The sequence below is a fragment of the Lycorma delicatula genome, chromosome 1 (assembly GCF_047948215.1).
Source record: "Lycorma delicatula isolate Av1 chromosome 1, ASM4794821v1, whole genome shotgun sequence".
In the NCBI taxonomy this organism is placed as follows: domain Eukaryota; kingdom Metazoa; phylum Arthropoda; class Insecta; order Hemiptera; family Fulgoridae; genus Lycorma; species Lycorma delicatula.
This window is the reverse complement of record NC_134455.1, coordinates 266,747,939-266,770,725: the sequence shown is the minus strand read 5'-3', so window position 1 is coordinate 266,770,725 and position 22,787 is coordinate 266,747,939. Positions and strand designations below refer to the sequence as shown.

Here is a 22,787-nt window from a genome sequence, read left to right as displayed (position 1 = left end):
TTAATAAAATGCTTATTCCCTACCTAAAACTGTATATGTACTAATTAGAAGAAAAATTATACTTACATCCTCTCTGAAATTAATCTAAAATAGAAACAACTTACATACTTCTGATTTAAAACACAAAAAACATTATTTTTATGAAACAAAAAAGGCAATCAAAATCAATAAGTAAATTTCTTAAGATATAAATTAAAAAATGTATTTTTATTTTTTTGTAAAAATTTTCTTTATGATTATTTTTTCTTCAAAAATAATGTCCAGTATGAAACTGGACAGAATTTTGAACATCTAATTGTTATTTATGTTCCATTATCATTTACACAGAAAGGATTAAAAAGCATGATCTAAGAAATTTCTTGATCATGTTTCAGCACTTCTCAATGATAAATTAGAAAAAATGACTAAAAATCATATTTATATTGAAGTCATTGAAATGCCCTTCAGTCTTGTAATGAATGTGAATTTAAGAAAAATATTCATTTTTTATATTAATTGCATCATGTCTCATATTATTAAAAATTTACATGAACCTGTTTGAAAATAAATTGAAAAGTTTTGAACAGTCAAAATTTTGTTTGGATAAGAAAAATAAAAAAGTTGCTCTTAAACCAATTAATAAGATAGCAAAGTGGAACTATTGATAGATAGATAGCAAAGATATAGATAGCAAAGATATAGATAGAAAGATATAGATATAAATATAGATATATTTATATATATATATATATATATATAGATATAGATATAAAGATATAGATATAAAGATATAGATAGCAAAGTGGAAATTGGCTGGCTAAAACTAGCAAATGTTTATATCAATTCCAAAATAACTGTAACATAGTTCCCTTTAGATCAGTCTTGATTTAAATACCAATTCTCGCTATACATGAACTCACTTTAATTGAGGCAGTAAAAAAAGTTAGTAAAATTATTTATGAATATTTTAAGTTTAATTTTCTTATCTCTTGCCCAAAGGAATATCTGGAAGACATAGCACAGGGTATCAGAAGAATCTTCTGTGTTTAAAACAACTTGACATATAAATAAAAAAAAAAGATAATAGTATTAGAACAATTATTTTTATGCATCTTTAAATTCTGAGACAAAATAATGTTAGAAATAAAATAATGGAAAATACATCATTAATAACTTCACAGCTAATGGGAGAGACAAATATAATTAATTAATTCCTATAACTTCAGAACTTTTTAGATACAAAAATTATACTTAACAATAATAATTAGGTTGAAATTTCTATCTAACTTATCCTATATGTTTAACATAATGAAATATAGTCTTAAATCATCCATAGCAAAATAAAATCAACTTTACTAAATAAGAAGAATAATAGAGGATTTATTCAAATAAAAAATGATCAAAGAATTAAATCAAATCTATAACAATGCAAAGACTATAAAAAATAAATAAATACAAAAAACTTAAGCAAAATAATTATTAACATAAATTTAACTTAAGATAAAAGTAGTAAAACATTAAAATGTACGTATATAATCACATAAATAAACACAATAAATTTTTCATGTATATGATAAAGAAGAATAAAATTTATTGTAAAACCAAGTGAAAGCATAGTGTAGTATTTAACAATAAAACATAAATAAATATAACACAGGCTGAATATATTAAAAAAAAATGTGATAATTGTGTTAGTGAACAAACAGAATAGAGTATATATAAACTGAATCAACCTTTCACACACTGTCTACAAAAATGGAAATTCAAGATTATCAGATGATGACAGAAAATTTAGTTCTAAATAAGCACAAAACAACATGTTCAGAAAATAATTTAGAAATATTTAAAATTCTTAGCAATAATGATAATAATCATTATTGTTCATAAAAATATTACATTTAGACAATTGAAACTCAAATATAAAATGAAGAACCAAGCAGTATATGAACAATTTATTGTTAGCTACATTTATTTCCCATTTTCAACTGATAGTGTAAAGATACAAAATTTATCTTTAATCAGTATTCGATCAGATGCAAAATGTCATACTCGTTTTTTATTAATATTAATATTATTATCATCATAACTTCTTGTTCTCTGACCCCATACTACAAACACTAGAGAGCAGTTAAACAACTATAGCATAGTGCTGTTATTGTTTGATTCCTGGTTAAGTGAGAAATTATAAAAATAATTTCTTATAAAATAGTGTTTGTGTTAGCTTAGATTAACTTTTCTTATACTTTTCCCTTATCCACTGAGAACAATATTAGTCATATTAGGCCACTTTACTCTAATGACTGCACTTACCTACTTTCCTGTTCTATCAGGCAGTAGGTGCTCCTCTTAGAGTTCCCTGCTGTTTGGTTATTCTGGGGTATGTACTGTGACTTTGTTAGGAGTCTAGTCAATGGTTTCTCCCAACAGAATAGCTAAAAGATTGTACTAAAAGCAATGAGCAGTTGATTAAAACAGTTATGTAAAATGAGCTGGTTCCTAAGCTGCTTAGTTTCATGTCAAGTCTAGAAAGGAAGTTGGCCCAAATGATAAACCGGGTCGATAACTTTGCATTGCCAATTCAGATATTAAAGACTACGAATGACGCCTAGAATGAAAAGTTAAATATCCCTTTTTATGGAATGAAGCCAATTCAGGCACATGAACTAAATAAATCAGCCACCTAGAGTTTAGGTTCTTTTGGGCCAAGAATGTCAAAAGAAGCAACAAGGCAAACAATCCGTTAAAACGGCTACTGTTAATGAAACTGCCACATTGGAAAAGGCTGCCCTTAAAACTCAGGACATTAAAAATAAGTGTCTAATTCTAAACTAGGAAAAATATGGATAACTAAAGTATGGCAAGGTCTAATAAAAGTACAAGAAGTCTGAGCAAGCAAGACAGATAAAAAAAAGAAGAAAATAGTAATAAGGCCTTTGTTGACTGTAGTTCAGATATTTTGCATTTTGCCAAAAGATATAGAGCTTTAATATGATTTGACACAGATGTTAAGGTTGAGGACGTAAAAAATTCTGAAGGTGTAATTGAGGTCTGCATGATTTGTATTAAGTTGAACATGAAAAAAGAGATACAGCTTGTTTCATGTGCTAATAAAATAGGAATATAAGGTCTTAAATATCACACTGTATGGGAAGGTGTTTGCAGAAATGTGGAAATAATATATTTCTGCACTTAAGTGGGGTGTTCCAGATTGTATTTCCTGAAGTTCAGGACACTAAAATGGGCAAAAAAGTTCATATTGACATAAGACCTAATTTGCTTTGTTTTCCTTCTGGAGGCCATTTTGTGATTTTCAACAAAAAAAATTATTTTTCAGGAATCCGTAAATCTACTTTAATTAAATTTGGCAATTCTGTAACTAGTATCTTATTCTACAAAATAAAACTTTTAAAAATGTCACCTTCAAAAATTTCAAAATGACAGCTATCTAAATTTTTTAATCCTCAATACCTTTGTAATTATTTGTTTGATCAAATTTTTACTTATTACAAAATTTATTAAGCATTTTATTTTGATTAAAGTAACACCTCATTTGTAAAAATCCATTGATAAACAATTGCAGACAATTGTCCCTGCTGGGTTAATTGCAGACAACTAACCCAGCAGTAAACTTGTACACGATAATGAAAGCTGATAATTTTTTGCCTGTTTTTATTTTCTCCACTATATGTAATAAAGACAGATACTCTTTCTGAAAAATTTCTCAAATATTTTAATAGGTCAGAAGGCAAACTAAAGTGTTTTAAGGTAAAATTCAGATACCAATGCTTAATTGTTTATGCTAGGAAGAAAGTAAAGGAACTACTACTTAATTAATGAATGATGAAAATTTGAACCAACTAAATTACTGTGTTCCTGCGAGACATTTAGACTTTAGATATATTTTTATCTTACTCAGAAGTTAGTAAGGACATGGGAATCAATCACCATGTTTTTCTTGATAAACCTCATTACTGTTATGCAGGTGATTCAAAATTGCTTTGGAAATACTTCAGGAGCTTATATAGGACATTAATATAGTAAATAGTGCCTGCCCAATAAATAATTTACCACAAAATTTCCTAAGCAAATGACTGCAAAATGTAAATAAAATTGGAGGCATAAAAAAATAAATTTGTAAAGAATTTAATTTTGAAAAAAAATTAAAATAGAGTCAATAGGAAAAAAATATAAATGTCAGAAATTCAACTTTAATTCACAGCAGAACAACATTTGGTATTAAATCTTACTTTTAAGAAAAAAAAATGTTTTCCAAAATGTATATTTGTTTATTGGTAGACAATGTTGGCAGTCCTGGACTTATGACATTTGAATGTTGTGACTATTTCTATCTAGAAAATCTAATTTTATTTGTGATTTTGATACATTTGGAATAGTATTCACTTTGATATTTAAAAAAAAAGAACCATAAATTAACTGGAAACTGTTGATCAAAATATTTTTTTGCATGGTAACATGTTTCAAGTACATGCCATTGCATGTAAGTCTCTATGTAATGACATCTGCAGAAAATGAATGGGTCAACTATTTTGTTAATTTACTTCTACGTATTAATGCCTGGAGATAAAAAGGATATTAAGACAAGAAAAAATCCCAAGAGATTGCTGGAGAATTGTGTCGGTGTTAAAAAATAATTAAACATGACTAACAACAGTGAACAGATACTAAAGTAGGAAACAGGAAATGAAAATAGGTCACTGAAAAATGAAATACATTTACTAAAACAGTCAGAGAACTTTTTTCAAAAACTCAGTGACCTTGAGGGTTGTTCTTGAAGAAATAAAGTAAATATTTATAAATTTTTCTACATCAAATTAAAAAATAAAAAAACTGTTGAAAAACTGTTGTTAAAAATGTTTGTTCTGAATATTTTGGAGGTGAATATCTTTTGCTAAATAGGGATTATCCACTAGTGGAAAAAATTATGTGATTACTGCAGATTTCTCAAATAATCAGGACATCCATCTTATATTAAAAAATACCAAGCGTCTAAAAAATACAAATTATATCATAGTGTGTACATAAAAATGAAATAAAAGTTTAAAAAATATGACACTGAGACTTGAGCCCAAGACCTCTTTATTATGAGACACTCACTACTTGGCTGCTGCAGCTAGCTTTACTGAAGATATACAAATAAGTTACTTGAATATTCAAAAATCTTTAAATGGAGTTTAGTCAAAAATGGGGTCAAGTTGCTGCCCCTTTTCTGGATTTATAGTAGGGACCATCTCCCCCTAACACCCAGTAAAAGGGCATCAATAAACTCCAATGTAAGCTGATTGCCTACCCTTATGAGGTCAAGGTATGATGATAGTAATAGTATATTGTTTATTTAAAAATGTACTGCACAGTTTATTTCACCGTGCTCAACATGGCTGAACAACTGCAGCATGACACCTATTATTTTCTCTGAGTTCTGAAAGAGACTAAGTTATACCCTTAAACAAGAAAGACAATTTATAACTGCAGTACTGTTTCAACTTTTAATGTGATTATGTAAGTTTTTGAAAAGATGGTACATAATTATTTAAATATAAGCCGAAAAAACATTCAAGAAGAATTAACATGGTTTTAAGGCTAAAATTTTACTGCAATTAAGTCTTGATGAGACTTTATAACCTGTTGCTGTGCAGGTCAAAAATAAACATCTACTTTGAATTTTAGGAATGCTTTAATAGTGTGTTCCATGATATTTTATTTTTTAAATTCAGATGTTGAATACTATGATAATATGGATATACTTATACTTTGTTAGTAAAATATTTCAAGTGAGGTAGCTGGTATGGTGACAATAGGTAATGAACATCTACATGGATCAAATCTTGAGCACTTTCATTAATGTTACAAAAAATTTTCCAACTATCAAAAAAGTATTTTTTTGTTTTTCCCCAAAAGATTTTTCTTTGTTTTAATGCTCTAAAACTACTGAATTTTCCAACTAGTACATGTGAGAAGAAATAACCTTTATTTAACAAGACAAATTATTATTTATAAATATAAAAGTTTAATTTTAAATACATTATTAACATATTATCTATTTCTAAATTTTAAATGAAATTCTATTTAGAAAGTTAGAATAAAAAGAGGACTGTTTTATTATTTACTCTGGGTAAAGTGGTAGCGAATAATTATAATTAATTCAAAATACTCTTCGCTGAAAGAGCAGCAAAGTTTTGAAAAAAGGGGTTATGCAGTGATGCTGACTTTACACTTAAACAGGTCATTGAAAAGAGCGAAATTAATTTGTGAGATACACAAAGCTTTCCTAGATCTAAAGAAAGCATTTGATAGAGTGAACAGGAATCTCCTTTGGAGCATATTGAAGATGAGAGGTTTCCCTTCTCATCTGGTAGTAAGTCATTAAGAATATATTTAAAGATACTAGTACTTATATTGACATGGGTGACACATGTTGCTGACACCTTTTAATATACATGTCAATGATCTAGTGAGAAGTTGGAAACAGTGTGTAGATCCATGAACTCAATTGGGAAATGGATAGACATATGAAAACTGTAATGTTTGCTGATGATCAGGTTATAACATAATGTCCAAAAAATCAGCTACAAATGGCAGTTTATGTACATAACAATTTGGCTAAAGCAAATAATCTTAAAATCTCAACTAATAAAATTAAAATTTTAGCTCATAGAGGAAAACATATGATAAGTTCTAAGACTGAACTGGAATGTAAAATTTTTTAACAAGTTAGTCGCTTTAAATATTTGGGCTGTGAAATTACAATAGTTGGGGAGCTCAATATAGAAAATAAATTAAATAAGTATTAATGCATATGCAGAACAATTAGATGGTATTTTAAAAAGAGTGAAAGCAAATGCAAATATGTCTGTGCAATGATAAGGCACATCCAGTTCTGTTATATGGAAACAAGACAAGGGTCAAGACTACTAAGCAAGACTAAAGTCATATAAAAGTGGTGATGAAATTTTCTAGAGCAAAGAAGGGTGTAATACATTTAGATCATATTCAAAATAGAGATATTAGGGCAGAGTTCCAAATAGATGGAATGACGAAAAAAGTTAGGAAATATAAACAGAACTGGTTAGAGTGTATCACAACAGGATGAAAGACAGTAGGGTCTCCTTAAGACCACTGAACTTTCATCCAGAAAACAGACAAGATTGGGGTTGGCCCAGAAAAAGATGGGTGGAAGACTTTATGATGCTGAAACACAATTTCAATCCTAATTCATGATAGCTGAAGAAGAAAAAATTCAAAACATTTCTAAATATAAAAAAAATTACCCACTACTTCACTGAAAAAAAAGAAAGTATAATACTAGTTTTCTAGTACAGGTTTCTTTCTGCTTTATGAGTATCAGACAGTTTGGGGCTCTGTTATGCTACAACTTTGGGGTTATGCTAGAAATATGACTGAAGGTTGGCATTTCAGTTGAAACCTATGCTGAATCTGCAAGTAGCAAAATCGATTTATTTATAAATCTGGAGTTCTGTCTGGTGCATTTAAGGATAGTGTCCATTTGAGAATGATGTCCCTGCTGAAGGTGGAGTTTCTTTCACTGACAGGTGGGCACCTGAAGAAAAAGCTGGATGACTTCCACTAAGCAGTCAAGTTTGCAAAAGCATTTAAGAACCATACTGAATTTATTTAATAACAGTTCCAATTCATTGTTGTATTTAGTAATGCAAATGTATATCTTTTCAATTACGTGATGGAGAATAATGAATTTACAAGTTTATATTTAATTTTGATTTATATTAGTTTGTTTTAATCATGAGGGCATTTTACAAATACACAATTCAGAAGAGAAATCACTTATTCATGAAGGAAATTTTTAAATATTTATTAAAGGATCAAAAGAAATTTTTGGATTTTCCAGTATATAACAATATGGACTATTATGGACATTCTATAAATAGTGTCAAGGGAACATATTCCTATATAAAAAACGTCAGTTTTACCAGCATATTTTAACACTGTACCTATAAGACTCTTATAAACCTTAAACTAATGATAGGGACAGCTACAGAAATCTAGATAAAACTTTTCAAATTTATCTCCATCATATCAGTTCCATTAATAATGCTTTAGCACAAAACATATGAAGAATGCCAAAATCAAATACCTGATTTCATCATTATTTTTTTATGCCTCTAAAAACATATATCCATCAGAGTTTTCTAAATCTTATTTTAACTTTAAGTAAACAAAATATGTAAATTCAATGAACATTTAACACCACATCATCATTTATTTAAACAAAAAACAAAGTTATAAGTGAAAATCCTGATTAACTTTCAAGGGATGGTAAGTAGTGTCTTTACTAGAACAGGGGTTTGTTGATCTTGTTTTACAATTCCTCTGTAGTAAAACAACCCTTTCTAATTATCTGCCACACCGTCACCGTCACATAAGCCATGTATCCTTCTTCCCTAATGTGTTTGTGTATATCCTTTTTCTTTATTATGTGTATGTGTGTGTGTGTGTGTGTGTTTGTGTTTTCTAGGCTTTGGCTAGTTGCATACTACATCCAGAATTAAGACATGGAAACTTGTAGAATAATGTGAGATCCTTGATATTTTATGACTTGATTTGGATAGCTTTGCATATGGACCTGACCCCTGACTTGTTTCCTACCAAATGGCTTTTGCAAAAGCCCAAACAGGGACTAAGCTGCTCAGATAAAGCCAAGCGCCATAATAACGCTTAATGCAGACATATATATATATCCACTTGCCAGTATGTAAGCAAACAAACATCAGCTTTATAACTTAAGGATATATATTTAATAAAGCACTTAAATTAATAAATAGTTTTCATACTTTCTCCTTTTAAATCCAACACAGTTGTACCGTAATATTCTGGAATAAATTGTTTCAGTTCTAATAATATAGGCTCCACTGTCTTCTTTAACTCTTCATAAAATTTAATCTCTTTCTCTCCTTGTATAGGCCTATTGACTGGTTTCAGAACATAACCATCATTATGTTTCAACATACCTGCAATCAAACAGACACTATATATATAAAAACACAAAAAAAATAATAATTTTCAATGAATTTTAATAAAGTTGATTTATTAATGAAGCAATTTAATTAACACAGTCTAAAATTATAAAGATTATACTGAGGATTAGTTTTAGTCATGCACTTTTAGAACAAATGATTATATTACTAATTAAATATGGTAATCCAGACAAGTATGAAATCTGCACTAAATTGTGTTTTCTGCATGCAAAAAGTTAATTTCTGCACAGGATTAAATTACAGTTTGGTTAATAATGACCAACATAGCTGACCTAAGTTAATAGTGATCCTTAGATCTCACTAAATAGTGAGCATAATATTTTTTAAGACAAAAATCTCTGAACATAAATAAGTACTTGAAACTCAATTTGAACAATTTTACCAGTTCATTTAGGTTTTTGAGTTCAATAAAGAGCCAGTCTAAATAAATAGGACCAGTCAGAAGAAATTATCAAGCTAACATTGACCCTATTATGAGGAAGTATAATTTAAAAAATATATAGGGATTAAAAATTGAAATGTAGTGGAAAAATAAGATCAAGTTATAAATAAGCAAAGTTACTACAATAACTGATAAAAAACCGATGAGGTAAAAAACAGTTTACTTTACACTCACAAGCTTACTCAATATATCAATAACAAATAAGTTTGAGCTGTTAATCATAAATAAAAATTTCCTTCAAATATCTGTAATTTCAAGAAAAAGTAACGATGCATTTAAAATCACAGATATGTCCTTTGAAATGATCACATTATTCTACTCTACAATAATACACACAATATTACAGAAGCAGTAGCTTCAAAGCTGAAAAAATATATATATAGTCTGTAGAGAATGTTCCAGAACTAAGGCTACAAAAACAGAATAGTAGTGCAATCTCAGGGACAAAGTTGTAACTTTTGAGATTGTGAACAACATAACCAAACTTCGTTCAGTTTCGATTAGTGATTTTTGTGAATATATTTTTGTATCTATTGCCAGATTTTTAATAAATGGAATGAACAACCATACATTTTTTTACTTGGAAAAGTGCTACAGAATGTTTAAATGATAAAACAAGTACATGGAAATGAATTTATATCTTGTTCACGTGTGTTCAAATGGTTTGCTGGTTTTCATGGTAATCAGATGATCAGAGAGAGGGAGACCAGTAACCAGCTGTAGTAATGAGAACTTGATGCATGTATGAATTACTGAGTGCTGTCTATCATGTGTGATAGACAGTTTACTGCCGCTATCTACTAAGATGTCCTGAAATTCTATTGGATCGAATTTAATGTATGTGACCATGTTTTCATAAAACTAAGGATTGCTTCCTGTTTCACAAAATTTGCCAACTCAGAAAACAATCACTGTATAGTAGTTTTTGGCCCAAAGGCAGGTGATAGTGATGGACCACCCTCACTTTGTACTTGCCAGATAGAGTCCCTGCAGACTATTTTATAGTCATATGCATGACGGGGAAGCAGTACAAAATGATAGATGCCAAAGAAGAAAGTGTTACAAGTACCCTACTGTAGTTACACAAGAAGACTTCTCCAGGCCTTTTGACGACCTTTATAATTTGATCTAAAACTTGTATAGCATTAAAGGGACACTATGTTGAAACTTAAATACAAAAAACGTTTTTCAAAATTTTACATATTTTTACAGCCACAGTCCTGAAACTTTTAGTACAGACTGTGCGTGATACTTCTGATTATGATCTTTTAACACATCACGTGTCAGTTCTCAAAATTTAACAGTGTCGTCATTTCTTTGATTCTTTCTACTTTGTATCAATTGAACTAAGTTGATATTGTTTGAAAAATATATTTCAGAATACGGCAACTCAAAACTTTACCCAAGTTCCATTAACACATACCACAATTTAAAGATCACTCATCACTAGTCTGTGGGCAAAAATAGGTTTCACAAAAATTTACATTTTTATACATGTTATTAATTGCTAAGTTTTAAAATAAACACATTTGAATTGTAAAACCAATGAGTACTACTTAAATAATGTTTAGACAAATTTAACATTTTTTTATTCAGTTAATTTTATATATAAATATCAGCATTGATGTTTATTAATTTATTTATATTTTCAGATACCATTTGTATTAAATATGGCAAAAAAGAAAAGGAAACTTGATCATCTCAAGAAAATTGGACAAAAGAATATGGATTTATAGAACAAAATGATTGTGCTGTTTGTGTTTTTTGTAGCACAAGTGTTATGTGTCACATATCTAGTGTGCAAAGACACTTTCAAACTAAACACCAATCTAAAAATTTAAAACCTCAGAGAAAAATGAAGCCATCAAAAAGACTACTTCTGGTTTCAAAAAACAAACTGGTATTTTGAGCCAAGTAGTTTGAAATGAAGAGTAAAGCTACTGAATGAAGTTACAAATTAGTTCAATGTGTGGCTTTCAAAAGTTAACTGTTTACAAATGGAAAATACATCAATGAAACTTCTTTGAACAGTGCTGAAATTTTGTTTGGTGATTTGCCAAATAAGGAGTTTACACTCTCTCGAATTAGAGAAATACCAGTTTCTGCAAAATCAATTGAGAGGTGCATAACTGACTTGGCTGAAAATGTAAGAATAAACAAACAATTGGATTAAAACAATCCCAAGTATTTAGTGTAGCTCTTAATGAAAGCACTGATTTAAATGATTTGTCACGCCTAGCTATAGTTGCAAGATACTATGAGAATAATCACATTTACGAAGAGTTTTGTTGGTTATTATCCCTTCACAATACAACCAAAGCAGAAGATTTTTTGACTACATTTATTAGTTATTTTGCTAAACATGACATTAACTTGAACAAATTATTCTGTGAGACAACTGATGGTGCAGCTGTAATGGTTGGCAAGAAGAAAGGATGTGTAAAACTTCTGGAAAATGATATTAACCGCAAACTGTTACATTTTCATTGTATTATACACCAGGAGAGCTTATGTGTAAAGAATTTGGATTCTATGATGACAACTGTTGTTAAGATAGTCAACTTTCTTGTTTCTCATTCTTCACTGGTTCACAGACAATTGAAATCTCTTCTACAAGAAACTGAGTGTGAATATGGAGATCTTCTGTTTTACAGCAATGTTCGATGGCTTAGTCAAGATAAAGTTTTAACTACATTTATCTGTTGTCTTGAAGCTATATAGGTGTTTTTTTATGAAAAACAGTAACATTTTCCTGAATTGAAAGATGAAAACTGGTTCTTAAAGTTGATGTTTCTGACTGACATAAACACACATTTAAATGAGCTGAATTTAAAACTACAAGGACAGGGTCAAACAGTACTTGATCTTTCCTGCTGTTGGAAAGCATTTATAATGAAACTCAACAATTTTTCACACAATATCAACATCAAAGTATTCAAGTACCACCAAATGTGAAAAATCATTTAAATCATTCAAAGTGAACATAGATGAGTTTCAGGAGTACATCGAAGCCGTAAAAGCAGAATTTGATAAACCAAGTCAAGATTTCCAAATTCATGGACTCTTATATTCATACCGCATTAAGCCTGGCATCTGCGAAGTGAAGGACGAAGCAGTCAAATGGTTCATTGAAAGAGGAGTTCCACAAGGGTTGATCCTTGGGTCGGCCCTTTGGAATACAGTGTACTATGGTGTATTTCGCACTCCTCTACCACCAGATGTCACTCTCATAGGTTATGCAGACGACTAAGTCCTCGTGGTGGAGTCAAGTATTCTGATAGAGTCCATTGATTTGACAACTACCAAATTTGAACTTTTTAATTGGATGAATAGTGATAATTTTGAAATGCAAAAGGTTGAATTTAGCTCTTCAGAATTATGGACATCAAAATTTGTTGAACTAAGGAAGTCTCTGGAAAATGAAAATTTAAAAAAATCTGCTGCTATTCTCAACTATTGGACATCCCTCCTGAAATCTTTCATCTGTTTGAAGAAAATTGCTTTTGCTCTACTTTTGGCTCAACTTATCCTGTGAGCAAATTTTCTCTCACATGAAAGCAGTGTTAAGTCCACAACGAAGTTGCCTAACACCTGAACATTTAGAAAATTGTGTAAAACTCCAAGTAACAAAGTATGTTGCTGATACTGAACAATTGGCTAAGACCTTGCAAGGGCAAGACTCCCACTAATAATAAAGACTTTTAAAAACAGTTTATTTCTTTCACTGTGGTTTAAATATTATTGTATTATATTACTGTATAAAATATATTGTAGAACAGCTATATTGACCTTCACTTGTATAAAAATACGAATGCTGTTGGCACACTGAATAATTTTAAACCCTTAGTCAGCACACTTAGAAAAAGGCTGCCAACCTCTGATATAGATGAAACTTGAGTCAATGAAAACCACACGAAAAGTTTCATCTGGAAAGATAAGGCTATGAGATCGTCAAAAGAAACCTTTCTGTGTGGTTTATCAACCGATAATAAGGCTCCATCGGATAAAGGTAGGCGTCTCAAAATTACATATATCAGCAGTGACACTGGGTTTGTCAGTGGTGGTCTCTGGATTTTTTAATCTAAATCTACAGGAGACTATCATAATGAGATGATTTTGAAAAATGGTTTAGTGATGTGTTACCTATTCTAGAAGATAATTCAGTTATTGTCTTATATAACACCCCTTATCATTCATGTAAAAAGGAAAAAAATTCCACACAAGTTCAAAAGGGATGATTTTTAAAGATAAATTTAAGGTCCAATTATTATTGTAAAGGGTTTTGTGTATTAAAATTAATTTTAATGTGTAAAGTTGACGAGTTAGCAAGATCAAATGGTAAAAACCGTTCTTCAATTACCTCCCTATCATTGTGAACTCAACTCAATTGAGTTAATAATTGGGGACAAATCAAAAGTTATGTATATATAGCTTCAAAAAATACCACTTTTAATATACCTGATGTTAAAAATTTATCGACAAAACGGCCAGCAAGAATGGAAAAACTGTATAAAACATGTAATGAATTCTGTTGAATCAAATTACTGGGAAATGGATAAAATACAGGAAATAAAATTGAGCCTCTCATTATACCTCTTAATACTGACAGCACTACAGTTTTCTCGCAATTAGATGACAAAAACTGAATTGAATTTATTATTTGTCTATTATAATAGAAATGTAATCTAAAATATTACTGAACGTTTACTGTTAGAGGACAACTGACAATTTCATAACTCTTAAACTACGTAACAAATAATTTTAACGAATGTAATACTCATCGGTTATCCGATGTGCCAAACAAGGTAAGAAATATTTACTAATCACTTAACGAGTCTTAATTTATTTAAATTTAAAACACATATATTATAATTTTTGTAAAATATAACAGCGCGTGGTTACCAGATATTAATGTTGTATAGTTTCTCTTATATAATAATTTATTAAATGATATTCTTTTATACGATATTTTTTCTATTACATGCATAAGGATTTACAGGAGATGCTTGTGAATCTGAATTGGCTGCCTGAACATTCATATGAGCAGTCTGTTTTCTAGAACTCTATAAGCTAACTAAATTGGATATAGAAGGAATTAAAAAGGATGCTTTTCTTAGAATTAAGAGTTTGTGTAATAATTTGTAATACAGACAATGGCACCTACAAAAGCTCTTATTCGACAAAAAGGGTGAATTATATGAACTTTAAACATTTTTAATTTGTCTTGCTGTTAATGCAATACTAGTTTCTAGCGGTCATTAAAACATTTTTAGTAAATTGGACTGTATTTTGGTATTTATTAATTTAACCATCATTAAATAAATGTTGTCTTTTTATTAGTATTACTATTTTGTATGTTATACACAGTGTGTCCCACAAAGAAACAGAGAAACTTTCAGGACAAGTTCTACTGATAAAAATAATGAAACAAATTCATATAAAGTTAAGTCTGGAAACTCCTTGTTTTTTAGTTATGGCTAGCGAAAGACTACACCCAGATTTCAGCTTTTCTAACAAAACGAAGCCCTACTGTAATTTTTGGGACCAAAATTAAGCAGTAAAGTTGGTGGTTTCTTATGCAATTTGAGCTAGTAAATAGGATAAAATAGGTCCCAGGGCTGTAACTCCAGTAGTTCTTGCAATACCCAATGTAAAGCACAAAATCTGGTGTCTAAAAACAAGTTTTTTTTACTTGTAGGTTTTTAGTAAATTAGCTTTGTTAAATGTCTAATAAATCCTGAAAAAATAAATAAAATCTTTTAAAAATTGGTTGTTTCTTGAAGCAAAACAGATGAAAAGAGACAGAAAATCGTAGTATTTTGTACCTAACAAACATTCTTTTTAAAAAGAAAATGCTAATTACTGAAAATAATTTATAATACAAAATTTATAAAACAATATTTTTTGTGTATATTCAATAATTTACACAGGTACATTGAAATAATTATGTAAAAAACTAAATTGAAGTGTATGTTACTTTAGCAATATTTAAAAAAACATTTATTGTGTAGGTTAGTAATATTAACAGCTGGTCAAAAATCAAAAATGGATACTTCATTTGAATCTTTGTTATAAATTATATACATATAAAGGAAGTATAATGTTACCATATCATGGTGTAAATATGCTGTTTCAATTTTCTAATGAGGGATATATGCAGATCTAATTTTTATGTATGGATTTTACAACAGAAATTCTGAAACTACTTGATGTGAATATCAGGAGAGATTTCCTGAAAGGTGGATTTCAAATACGAAAACTTTTTCTTAAGTGTACCAGCATTTATGAATGAAAGGGTCATTTCTAATGTGTTGGCTAGGGGCCCATTTGGGTGATTTTCCATCTCTGTGCATTCAGCAATAGTGGTCGGTTGTTGTTTGGTATGTTGGGTTGATTTACAGGTAATTTAGGTTGCTTTGGTATGGTAGGTCAAAACTGTGATGTTGCGAACAATTTTTAAGGGTATGAGATTAATATTTTGTTACAGCCTAATTCGTAAATTTTTACTGGCTATAAGTTTTTTGATTCAGTTTAGGCGGGTTTGAAAAATATCTTTTGTTATTGCTGGATTTCAATACTGATGGAAATATCTACCAAAGTATTTGTAACGGTGCCATCCTAATAGAGGCCTTAATGATGACTGAAATGTGTAATTAGGTATTGAGGAACTAGAAGATGACCTCCAGTAAAGCCCATCAGGACTAGGAACAGAAGGGGTAATGTGGTGACTGAAACTGTCACAAAACATCAAGGTCTTCCCCTATGGGGTCAGGATGTATGTTCTACTACTAGATTTGGGTAAGCCCACAAATGTGACAACTGTCTAGACGCATCAGGAACAGGAAGACTGCATTTTCTACTGGATGAGGTCTGTGGCAATTCACAGTGATGCCTTTTGGTCTACGCAATACAACAGCAACATTCAAATGATTAAATGGGTTAGTCTTGTGTGGTTTAACCTATGAATCCTGCCTAGTCTACCATGATGATGTCATTGACGTTGATCATTCTGTAGAAGAACACCTTCAAAACTTACGAAATGTCTTCGACAGGCTATGAGATGTAAATCTGAAAAAGTGTAATCTCTTTCATGAAGAAATCCAATACTCTGGTCATGTCTCAATCAAAGGAGTGTCTAAAAACCCAGAAAAATTAAAAATCTCTATGCAATTTGCCGCCGCTGAAGAACAAACACGAAGTAAGAAGTCTTCTTGGACTATGCTCACACTATTATCATTTTATAAAATATTTCTCTGATACCGTTAAACCACTGACAAATATGACAAAAAAACAAGTTCAAATGAGGTCAAGAAGCTGAATCATTTGAATTCTTGAAAAAGAATTTATGTGCTGCTCCAATTCACAGTCGGATGATAAATTCTTCTTTGATACAGATGCAAGCAACATTGGAACTGGCAGGGTACTCTCGCAAATTCAAGATAGAGAAGAATGAGTAATCGGCTATTTCAGCCAGACTCTATCAAAACCACAGAGAAAGTTCTGCGTGACTTGCCAAGAATTACTTGCTATAGTAAACAAACTAGAAAACTTCCACAAATTTCTATATGGAAGGCACTTTACAATTTGCACTAATCATTCGGCAATCATGTGGCTGCTCAATTTTAAAAATCTTGAGGGTAAAACAAGAATAAGATTTCAAGGCAGAACATAGACCAGGGAGAAAGCATTCAAATGCAGACTTTTCCAGATGATCCTGTAACGTCAACTGTAGTCACTGCTACAAGATGTACAACAAGCCGGAGTTTCAGATCTATGTCAGATTACTACAGTAGCAGCAATAGGCTGGCAGAAAGAAGTAATGAGGAAAATCAATTGGCAGATGCAGATATCGACCCACTTTTAATTGAGAAGGCTGGAGAAAGACCAAAATGGGAGAAGATGAGTGATCAAAGCCCAGTGTATAAGAGTTATTGGGCACAATGGAATGAAGCCTCTACCAGGAATGGCAGTCTGTAGATGGAAAATGGTCTGTTCTACAAATTGTTCTCCCAATTGGTAAAGTGAAGAAGGTTCTGGAAGAAATTCATGGCAGAACGTCAGGAAGTCACTTATACATCAAAAAATGCTGGACAAGGTGTGACAATGCTACAGCTGGCTCCATGAACTAGACGACATGGAGAATTTGTGCAAGCTGTGTGACACAGGTATGGCTAGTCCAGGACCCAGATTGTGGAGGCGAGGCCACATGCAACAGTAAACATGGGAGCACCATTCGAGCGCATCAACGTTGATACCCAGTCACCAGTGGAGGAAATAAGTATTTGCTAGCAACTATAAATTACTTCACTAAATGACCGGAGGTCTACACTTTACCAAACCAAAAAGCATTATCATGGATGAATGAATTCTTCTGCCGTTTTGGGGTACCTAGAGTAAAACATAGTGACCAAGAGCAGAACTTCAAATCTCGTCTTCTGCAAACTACATCAGAGAATGCTACATCACAACTATAGAGGAGCTACACAGAAAGGTTGTCTCAGTTAATCAGCACGCTTTGGACAAGAAACAACCTATCTTTCTAATGGCTTACAGAGCAGCTGTGCATGAAATCACTGCATTACACCCACCTAGATTAGGGAAAGAAGATTGAATGACTACAAGGTGATATAAAATTAATATCAAACATAAATTACAGAAACAGAAGACTGGTAATTTAAAAAAAATTATTTCTTCAGTATAATGAGAAGTCATGCAGTTGATTAACAGTAGAAGAAGAAAGTACTATGATGGAATAACAATGTATGAAATAAAATATTCTTTTAATTAATGCTTTCAATTGAGGCCTAAAAATAAGCCTAATTTGATCCTAAAACTAGGATTTCTAGACACTGTTCTAATAATTCTAATCTGTTTATGTGAAATTTTATTTTTCAATACTCCTTTTCTAAATTACATGTCATCAAGATAGAAGTAGTATTTTTAACCTTTACCTGTAAAGTAAATTTTTAAAAGCTTTTTAAAAACGAATATTTTGTGTGAATTACTTGAATACTGACAAGTGAACTTTTTCAACACCACTTTATGATATTAAAAAATGGAATTCTTTATCAAAAGATTGAACTTGTATCAACTTTTAATATTTTACTGATTTAATAGATTATTTTAGGCCTTTTCCAAAGTATTTTTCTTTTGTAAGATAATTAGGAAATTAAGTAAGGTCATAGTTATGATAAAGGTTTTTAAATGTATCACTGCACCCACCGGGTTGGTTTAGTGGTGAACGCGCCTTCTCAAATCAGCTGATTTGGAAGTCGGGAGTTCCAGCGTTCAAGTCCTAGTAAATTCAGTTATTTTTATACGGATTTGAACACTAGATTGTGGATACAGGTGTTCTTTGGTGGTTGGGTTTCAATTAACCACACATCTCAGGAATAGTTGAACTGAGACTGTACAAAACTATACTTATTTGCAGTCATACATATCCTCATTTATCCTTTGAAGTAATACCAGAGTCTAAACAGGAAAAAGAAAAAAAAGAAAAGTGTATCACTGCAGGAAGAAAAGGTTTTAAATACCATTCAATACCAGTAATGTTCACCAATATTAGTGTCACTTTATTCATAGATTTTTTAATTACCTAAAGTACACTTTCCATCTTTAAAGGCATGACCAGCAACCTGATTTTCAAGAGGCTTTGTATTTATTGGATATTCTGAATCTTCACAACCATTGTCTTGACTATCGCAAGTCTTGGTAATTTCAGAAAAATCTGAATGCATTAGACCAGAAGAATTGGTCAATGAGCTGCCTTCATTCTCAATACCATCCATCACCTGAAAAAGCATAAATTATTAAATCTAGAGCATTAAAAATTTGTAATACAAAAGATTAAATATGTTTATTTACCAGAATGATCACAAAGATTTACTTAACTTCTTCGAGAAATTTAGAACCTAATGGCCACATTGTCTAAACAGTGTTAAATTTTAACTGTCTTCTGTTAATTTTTTTTTTTTGTTATTTTTGGTTATCTTATTTAATTATGTAACCAATAAACCCTAATTTTTTTTTTAAGATTTAAAAGTGAAAAGATATCTAGGACAAACAAACATACATTTTTAATTTTACAAAATTAAACGGTTTAAACTGGACACAATTACTAAAAAAAAAAAAAAATAACAATGATATATTGTTTGTTGTGGTAAAAAATGTTTTATTGACATTATTTTGTTTCTATTGCAACAAAAATGGGTCATCTACGATATAGTATATAAACCTTTAACATAGATCTATAGCATAGGTTTATACAATGTTGAGTCAAAGTAACAATTTTGATAGATCTACAGCATTAAAAACAGGTATTAAGGATATCAAGCAGTTTTTATCCTTGTAGTTATGCACGTTACATCTAAGTTATTAAAGTTAGTATTGACTAAACAGTAGGCTATATCTGAGCTGTTAAACGTGAATAAATGTAAACCAAGTAAATAAAAGTCTAATAGTTTTATAGTTGAATTTGCATTTTTTTAAATAATCAGATCTTTAAATATTTTCATCATAGACTTTAAAACAAGATAGAGTGGGTTAAAATATCAATGTAATACGATAACCTTTTGCTCAGAAATCAGAACACCTTTTTGACTTCTAAGACTTCTTTCTGAGGGATTAATCAGACAAATTGATTTTCTTTTGACATATAAAATAGCCCTCCTCTATGAATCATGAGACCTTGCCGTTGGTGAGGGGGCTTGAGTGCTCAGTGATACAGAGTAGCTGGACCGAAGGTGCAACCATATCGGAGAGGTATCTGTTAAGAGCCAGACTAAGGAATGATTCCTGAAAGAGGGCAGCAGCTCTTTCAGTAGTTGTTAGGGGCGTGAGTCAGGACGACTTAAATGGCCATATCAACATCACTCAGTCCTCTGAGTACTGTGCAGCTGAGAGTAATGGAAAGCTACTTCTAGTAATGGGTAGCTGCTTTTTTTCCAAGAAAATGTTGCTCTCTGCATTTTCATATAGCAATGATGGAGGCGCCTTCCTTGTTAAAATATTCTGGAGGTAAACTAGTCCCCCATTCGGATCTTCGGGTGGGGACTTCTAAGGAAGGGGTCAAATTAAAAAATGACATTCTACGAGTCGGAGCGTGGAATGTTAGAAGTTTAAAAAAGGTTGGTAGGCTAGAAAATTTAAAAAGGGAAATGGATAGGATAAATGTGGATGTAGTAGGAATTAGTGAGGTTCGGTGGAAAGAGGAAGGCGACTTCTGGTCAGGTGATTTTAAAATAATTAACTCAGCTTCAAATAATGGGCAGGCAGGAGTAGGTTCATAATGAACAAGAAGATAGGGAAGAGAGTATAGTATTTCAAAATGCATAGTGATAGAATCATTGTAATAAGGATAAAATCAAAATCTGAACCGACTACGACTGTTAACGCCTATATGCCTACAAGCGCCCATGATGATGATGAGGTAGAGTGTGTAAACGAAGAGATTGATGAAGCAATTAAACACGTAAAAGGAGAAGAAAATTTAATAATAGTTGGAGATTGGAATGCAAGCATTAGAAAAGGCAAGGAAGGAAATATAGTGGGTGAATACGGGCTGGGCAAAAGGAATGAAAGAGGGGACAGACTTATAGAGTTTTGCATGAAGTATAATTTAGTAATTGCCAACACCCAATTTAAAAATCATAATAGAAGAATATACACTTGGAAAAAGCCAGGTGATACTGCAAGGTATCAGATAGATTATATCATGGTTAAGCAAAGATTTCTAGAAATCAACTCGTTGACTGCAAAATTACCCTGGAGCAGACATTGATAGCAACCATCATGTGGTGATAATGAAATGTAGATTGGGGTTTAAAAACCTGAAGAAAAGGTGTCAGATGAATCGGTGGAATTTAGAGAAGCTTGAGGAAGAGGAGGTAAAGAAGATTTTTGAGGAGGTCATCGCAAGAAGTCTGAGTAAAAAAGATAAGGTAGAAAATGTAGAAGAAGAATGGGAGAATGTTAAAAAGGAAATTCTTAAATCAGCAGAAGCTAACTTAGGCGGAACAAAGAGAACTGGTAGAAAACCTTGGATTTCAGACGATATATTGCAGCTGATGGATGAACGTAGAAAATATAAGAATGCTAGTGATGAAGAAAGTAAAAGGAACTATCAACAATTAAGAAATACTATAAACAGGAAGTGGAAACTAGCAAAAGAAGAGTGGATTAAAGAAAAGTGTTCAGAAGTGGAAAGAGAAATGAACATTGGTAAAATAGACGAAGCATACAGGAAAGTTACGGAAAATTTTGGGGTACATAAATTAAAATCTAATAATGTGTTAAACAAAGATGGTACACCGATTTATAATACGAAAGGTAAAGTCGATAGGTGGGTGGAAAGTATTGAAGAGTTATACGGAGGAAATGAATTAGAAAATGGTGTTATAGAGGAAGAAGAGGAAGTTGAAGGCGATGAAATGGGAGAAACAATACTGAGATCTGAATTTAAGAAAGCATTAAAAGATTTAAATGGCAGAAAGGCTCCTGGAATAGACGGAATACCTGTAGAATTACTGCACAGTGCAGGTGAGGAAGCGATTGATAGATTATACAAACTGGTGTGTAATATTTATGAAAAAGGGGAAGTTCCGTCAGACTTCAACAAAAGTGTTATAGTCATGATATCAAAAACAGCAGGGGCAAATAAATGTGAAGAATGTAGAATAATTAGTTTAACTAGTCACGCATCAAAAATCTTAACTAGAATTCTATACAGAAGAATTGAGAGAAGAGTGGAAGAAGTGTTAGGAGAAGACCAATTTGGTTTCAGGAAAAGTATAGGGACAAGGGAAGCAATTTTAGGCCTCAGATTAACAGAAGAAGGAAGATTAAAGAAAAACAAACCAACATACTTAGCGTTTATAGACCTAGAAAAGGCATTCGATAATGAAGACTGGAATAAAATGTTCAGCATTTTAAAAAAATTAGGGTTCAAATACAGAGATAGAAGAACAACTGCTAACATGAACAGGAACCAAACAGCAACAGTAATAATTGAAGAACATAAGAAAGAAGCCATAATAAGAAAGGGAGTCTGACAAGGATGTTCCCTATTCCTATTACTTTTTAATCTTTACATGGAACTAGCAGTTAATGATGTTAAAGAACAATTTAGATTCGGAGTAACAGTACAAGGTGAAAAGATAAAGTTGCTACGATTTGGTGATGATATAGTAATTCTAGCCGAGAGTAAAAAGGATTTAGAAGAAACAATGAATGGCATAGATGAAGCCCTACGCAAGAACTATCGCATGAAAATAAAAAAGAACAAAATGAAAGTAATGAAATGTAGTAGAAATAACGAAGATGGACCACTGAATGTA

At 31.2% G+C, this 22,787-nt stretch overlaps 1 protein-coding gene across 5 annotated transcripts in view; it reads right to left on the bottom strand.

Moving 5' to 3' along the window:
• Ipk2 (Inositol phosphate kinase 2) overlaps positions 1-22,787 on the bottom strand; it is an 81,845-nt gene that overhangs the window by 48,590 nt on the left and 10,468 nt on the right. For all 5 annotated transcript variants that reach the window (XM_075376897.1, XM_075376914.1, XM_075376880.1 and 2 more), the window contains exons 2-3: positions 19,049-19,244; positions 8,805-8,981 (exon numbers count right to left, since the gene is read on the bottom strand). In XM_075376897.1, coding sequence (XP_075233012.1) covers positions 8,805-8,981; positions 19,049-19,241 — 370 coding nt within the window. In that variant the 5' untranslated portion in view covers positions 19,242-19,244. The remainder of the gene's footprint in view (positions 1-8,804; positions 8,982-19,048; positions 19,245-22,787) is intronic.